At 68.4% G+C, this 5,486-nt stretch overlaps 1 protein-coding gene across 1 annotated transcript; it reads right to left on the bottom strand.

Annotated features, from left to right (window-relative positions):
• Positions 1 to 3,246: 3,246 nt before the first annotated feature.
• DPM2 (dolichyl-phosphate mannosyltransferase subunit 2, regulatory) lies at positions 3,247 to 5,070 on the bottom strand. The gene is made up of 4 exons (XM_035341970.1): positions 5,020 to 5,070; positions 4,811 to 4,900; positions 4,011 to 4,113; positions 3,247 to 3,712 (listed from the first exon to the last, which is right to left on the bottom strand). Exons 1-4 carry the CDS (start codon positions 5,020 to 5,022, stop codon positions 3,654 to 3,656), a joined length of 255 nt encoding a protein of 84 aa, XP_035197861.1. The 5' UTR covers positions 5,023 to 5,070; the 3' UTR covers positions 3,247 to 3,653.
• Between the last annotated feature and the right edge of the window lie 416 nt (positions 5,071 to 5,486).

The following is a 5,486-nucleotide window of genomic DNA, read 5'->3' as shown; positions in this document are numbered from 1 at the left end:
CCCCCGGAGCCGCCCCCCGCCCCCCACGCCCCCAGCCCCTGGGCGGGCAGAGCCGGTACCGACCCCGCTCCTCGTCCATCCCCTGCGCCCCGGCCGCCAGCCCGCGTCCTCCGGGACCGACAGAGCCGGGACGGGCCCTGGCGCCCCTCCCCACTCCTCGCCCCCTCCTGCGGTGCCCTCCCTGCCCTCTCCCCAGCCCGGGGGTCCCTGCAGTCCCCTCCCGTTCCCCCATGTCCCCAAGCCCCTCTCTCACCCCCATTGCCCCCCACCCAGAGCAGCTCACCACGCACTCAGGGGCAGCAGCAATGGCTCGGGGGGTATTTGGGGAGTGGGGCTGGGGCAGGTTGGCCTCCTGGTGTCCCCGTCCTGGCCGATGGCCTCGGGGGGCCACACGCCACCTGCCTGTCCCCTGCAGCCCCTGGCACTGGGGCCAAGGTACAGAGCACCTGCAGGAACCGTCCCCGCAGCTGCCGGCTGCCCCTGGACTTTGTTTTTCCAAACAGAAGGCAAGGAAATAGGAGAAAGAACCCTTGCATTGGGGTTACGCGGCAGGGGTGGGAGCGGGGGGCTGTGGGGGGGGTGCTCTGGGAGCACAGCCCAGCGGCTGCCCCGCATCAGAGGGGAGCCAGCGCCAGGTGCCCCCAAGGGACCCACTGGTGGCCGGAGCTGGGCCATTCGTGATGTTGGTTGGGCCTCTGGGAGAGCGGAGTGAAGGAAGGGAAAGAAGTGCTGGGCAGCAGCAGCTGGGGGAGAGCGGGGAGAGATGCAAGGAACAGCCCTGCAGCCACCGCGCCAGCGCAGGAGGAGGCAGGAGGAGGCAGGAGGAGGCAGGAGGAGCTGCCCCGTGGCCCGTGGAGGAGTGCACGCAGGAGCAGGAGGCCCGTGCTGGAGCCGTGCTCTGTCCTTATCGCAGCCCTTGAGCTCTGCCCGTCTATCTTCTCCCCCTCTTTGAGGTGTTGGGCTCCCCACCAGGGTGAAACCAGCACCGCTCTGAAGCTGTCCCAGCAGGGATGGAAGAGGCGCTGGTGGCACGGCACACCACGTCCGCGCGGGGGGCCCCGGCCACCAGCCCCCCCGTGACGGGCTGCAGCGCCCACCTCGCCTTGGGCATCCCACGCCAAGCAGGAATCGCTCCCAGACGGCCCGCAGAGGATTTGTTCTTAATCCTTTGGCTCCCTTGCAGGTGGCGGTGCCGCTGCGTCCCCTGCGGTGCGGGCTGCCTGCCTCGTGCTGCTCCCCGCGGGCAGGGTTCGGGTTTTCTGCGCCGTGTTTCTGCCCGCTCCTCCTGCCCAACCTGCCCGGCTGCGGGCGGGCAGCGAGGATCCAGCACGGGGTGACCCCGCAGCACCTGGGCAGGGGGATGTGGGACGCCGGCATGGCGCACGGGCTGCGCTGGACGTGGGGCGAGAGACCCTGTGCTGGGGGGGGGCACAGGCTGAGGGGGGCCACATCCTGCACGGGGATGGGGACATCGGCCTACGGGGGGGGACCTGAAAGGTGAAGGGCACGTTGGGGCAAGGGGCTGCACCCAGAAACAGTGCAGGAGGCCCCTGGGGTGGGGGGACCCCCCCTGCACCCCGAGAGGGGGGAAATTGAGGCACAAAGCGTGGTGCTGAGGGCTCCACGAGCCGCACGGGGCACACCCAGCGCCCTGACCTTCAGCCTGGGCTGGAGCACGGCCACCGCGGTGCTGCCGGCTGCTCCTGTGGGGTTATTTTTAGGGCCGCTGCCCTTTGCAGGGGCATTCCCCGCTTATTCCCTGGGGAGCCGAACACCCCAGGGCGGGCACAGAGCCCCGCAAGGCTCAGCCCAGGGCAGGGCAGCATTTCTGGGGACACTTCTGGCCAGGCGAGCGGGTGGCAGGTGCCCTCCATCCACATCCCAAGCAATAAATCCCCGCTCAGCTTCTGGTGCGGGAATGGGGTTTTGGGCGAGCTCCGAGCGCGGCCGCCACTCGCTGAGAGCTTTCAGGTGGTGAGGTGCGTGGTGAAGGGCCCGTCCCGGTAGCGGATCCTCTTCCAGAGGTGCTCGAGGTGCCCGCGCTGATGAGATCCACCAGCCCCCCCCCAAGCAGCGCGGCTGCGGCCCGTGGATGCAGTGCAGGGGGTTGCTGCCGCCGGGCAGCGGGCGCTGGTTCTGGCTTGTCCCCGAGCCCGGCAGGATGAGGCACGGCGCTGGGGACCTGCGGGGAGCCGGGCAGGGGGCTCAGCCCCCCAGAACGGAGCAGGATACCGGGGGGGGGGGGCTCCAGCCTGTTGTCCCTTCGACAGGCACCGCTCACCGTGCCGCATGCCCGTGGGGGAGCAGGGGCTGCGCGGCCAGCAGCAGGCCATAGTCCAGCACCCGCAGCTCCCCCAGGAAGGGGCCCTCTGTGCTCCCACCCTGCTGCCCTCCCCAGCCCACGCACCGCTCACCACGGCCCCCAGCAGCGTCACCCCCTGCACTGTCCCCTCTCTGTCCCACGAGCCGGGTCCCGGCCATCAGATCCCCGTGGGGGCCCGCGGCCGGGGGACCCGTGGGTGGCAGGACGAGGACATGCGGCGTCAGCAGGGTGCGGGGCCCGCAGTGGGGCAGGGGACCTGCAGAACAGTGCCCCGAGGAAGGGTCTGCTCTGGAGGCGTCCCAGGAAGGAGCCGCACCCAGCCCGGAGCTGCTACCAGACACAGCCCGATGCTTTCCCCTTGCTTTCTCCAGCCCGAGCCCAAACTCATCTCCCCGAGGCAGGAGATGAGGCTGCAGCTGCACCTCCACTCACGGCACGGGAGGAGGCTGAAGATGGAGACCCCGCAGCCACCTTCACCGGGGGTGAAGCCAGCCCAATACAGCCCGCAGCAGCTGCTGGCAGCGCGGCTCGGGGCAGGGGCTGCTGCCAGAAGGGGCCCGCGGCGAGGCCAGGCGCTGCCATTCAGCACCCGGTGCAGGCAGGAGCCCGGCTGAGGGCTGCTGGATGCGGTTCCCACCACCGAGGTGGAGCCGAACGCTCCCTCTGTGAGCCAGGGCACGGCCACGGCCTCAGCTGGATGTTGCGGGGGGGAAAGGGGGGCCAAGGGCACCGTCCCTGTGTCCTCTGTGAGCCTGGCCTCACGGGAGGGTGAGGCTGAGGAAATTTGAGAGCCCACAGCACCACCGTTAGTTAGCCCTCCCAGCAGGCAATCGGAGAACACGAGACTGCCTCTTCCAAGCCCCAAATCTTCATTTCTTTCTTCACAGTCTTGAATCCGATTAAAAAAAAAAACACACAGTACATGAAGTTAGAAAAACACAAACAGGGAACAAACTAGTGGACGCAGCAGGAGCGGAGAGGAAGGACTACCAAGCACCTGAGGGGTCTGGCTGCGCCCCGGCAGCCCCCACACAGCATGGCCAAAGCACAGGGGCTGCCCCTAGCCCCAGCCGGGGAGCTGCTCGCTCAGAGCCGGAGCTCTGGGCCCTCTCCTGGCGAGTCCCGTCGGTCAGCTTTGCTCCCTTTTGGTCAGTAAGTCGTAAACTCCACGAGGCTGCTGCTTCTCAGGAAGGAATGTGGGGAGGGAGAGCAGCCAGCTCGGCGCCGCGGCTGCGAGCGAGCTGCGAGGAGGCGGCCGCGCAGTGCTGCAGCCTCGTCCTGGCCGGGGCGCTGCAGGGCGGGGGCCTCCTCCTCAGCTCCGGGCCGGCCTTCACTCCGATTTCTTGGCAGGCTTCCTGCCCTTCCACGTCACCACCATTATAAAAACGCCTGCCACGGGAGAGAACGAATTAGGTCAGAAAACTTCTCACTAGGGGCACTTTTAAAACACGCTGTAGCGAGGAAGGGAATCGTAGCAGAGAGAGCAAGAAACAAATCTACGTGCAGGGGCTCAAGGAGCCGCTTACACACGCGTGCACGCACAGAGCCCGCCACCAGGGCCCGCGCCACGCCGCAGGAGCCGCAGGCAGCGCGTCACAAGCGCCGTGCGTTAGCTACCCCCCTAGCAACCCCCTTCTCTCTTCCTCATTTAGAAGGCTCTAATTAGAGCAACCGAAATAACGCTCACCTATAAATAGCAGCAGCAGCAGCCCGGCCACCACGGGGATGATCACGGCGTACTCCCTGGGCAGGAAGAAGCGGTGGATGGCGTGGGCGCTGTCGATGAAGGGCTGCAGAGAGAGAGAGAGGGCGGTCAGCGGGGGGGCACCACCTGCAGGTCACGCACACGTGCGGCCGTCTGGTTTCAAAAGCAGGACGGAAACATCAGGCTCGAGGGGACTGCTAATTAAAGAGCGCCCAGACCTACGTGGTGAAGCCCCCACGCTGCAGAGCACGTGGGGGTGGATGGGAGGCCGAGGGCTCCAGCAGGGCTGGTGAGGGGTGAGCAGGGGCTCGGCCCGGCCACACCAAGCCCCCGACACCCTGCCTGCCCAACGGGAACGGCCCCGCTTCGCAGAGATCCCGCCGGGATTCATTTCCCGAGGACAGCGGGGCACTTTGGACACCAGATCGCAGTGTGACGGCTCCTGCGCTGCTGTGCGCCCACCCACAGCTCCTCAGCCGGCACCGCCAGCCCCGGGACAGCCGCGGGCAGAGCCGGGAGGGGAGCTCCGGCCTCAGGAGCGATGTTACCGGCCCAGTGCCGAGGGTGCCTCTCGCACCTGGAACCCCCCCGGGGGCTGCTTCTTCCCAGGAGCCCCACCGCCACCTGCCCCACCTGGTGCGTCCCGAGAAGCTCTCAACCCGCCAGGCTCGCGCTGTCCCAGGGCTCGCCGTTACCTGCACCCTCCCTGCCGGGAGCTCACCTCACCGCCACCCGGGGCTGTCCCCGGGCGCTCCCCCAGCCCCGCCGCGCGGCCCCGTTACCAGCACCACGATCCACAGCGTGTAGTAGGCGAACAGCACCAGGCTGAAGGCGACCAGGCCAAAGCCCACCGCGCGGTCCGTCGCTGTGGCCTGAGAAGGGAGAGAGCGTCAGGGCGGCACCGGGGGGGCCCGGCCCCGCTCCCCCGGGCCTGGCCCCGCAGGCCCCGGTTGAGGCCCAGGCCCCGGTTCCCGGAGCAGGCCCCGCTCACCATAGCGACGGGCACCCCCTGCCCGCCCCGTCCTTCCGGGTTGCTGCTCCGCCAATCAGCGCGCCGCCCCCTCGTCACGCTGCCTGCGAGCGGCCAATCGGAGAGGGAGACCTCAAAAGCGGAGCGCGAGGTGGGCTGGGAAATGTAGGCGCGGCCCGCCCGGAGCGTGGCGGGAGGCGGAGGGCGGAGGGGCTCTGTGCGGGGGAGGGGCTGCAGGGGAGGGGGCAGCTGGGGGCCAAGCGCCTCAGGCTGTGCACTCATGTCGCAGTGTGCCCTCGTATCTCACCCCCTGCCCTCATATCTCAGCTGTACCCTCACATCTCACCTGCCTGAACCCTCTCATGTCTCGCCCCGTACCCTCGTATCGCACCCCATACCCTCACACCTCACCAGAACCCTCACGTCTCACCCCATGCCCTCACATCACAGCTGTACCCTCACGTCTCACCTGCCTGAACCCTCATGTT

Source organism: Oxyura jamaicensis, chromosome 17, assembly GCF_011077185.1.
Source record: "Oxyura jamaicensis isolate SHBP4307 breed ruddy duck chromosome 17, BPBGC_Ojam_1.0, whole genome shotgun sequence".
Taxonomy (NCBI): Eukaryota; Metazoa; Chordata; class Aves; order Anseriformes; family Anatidae; genus Oxyura; species Oxyura jamaicensis.
This window is presented reverse-complemented; position numbering and strand designations above follow the sequence as displayed.

Excerpts from the sequence above, each read along its gene's own strand:
- DPM2 (XM_035341970.1), bottom strand. Across the intron at positions 4,114-4,810 it reads CGCTGTGGATCGTGGTGCTG|CCCTTCATCGACAGCGCCCA; the intron begins GTAACGGGGCCG and ends CTCTCTCTGCAG. Across the intron at positions 3,713-4,010 it reads GCTGCTGCTGCTATTTATAG|GCGTTTTTATAATGGTGGTG; the intron begins GTGAGCGTTATT and ends CTCCCGTGGCAG.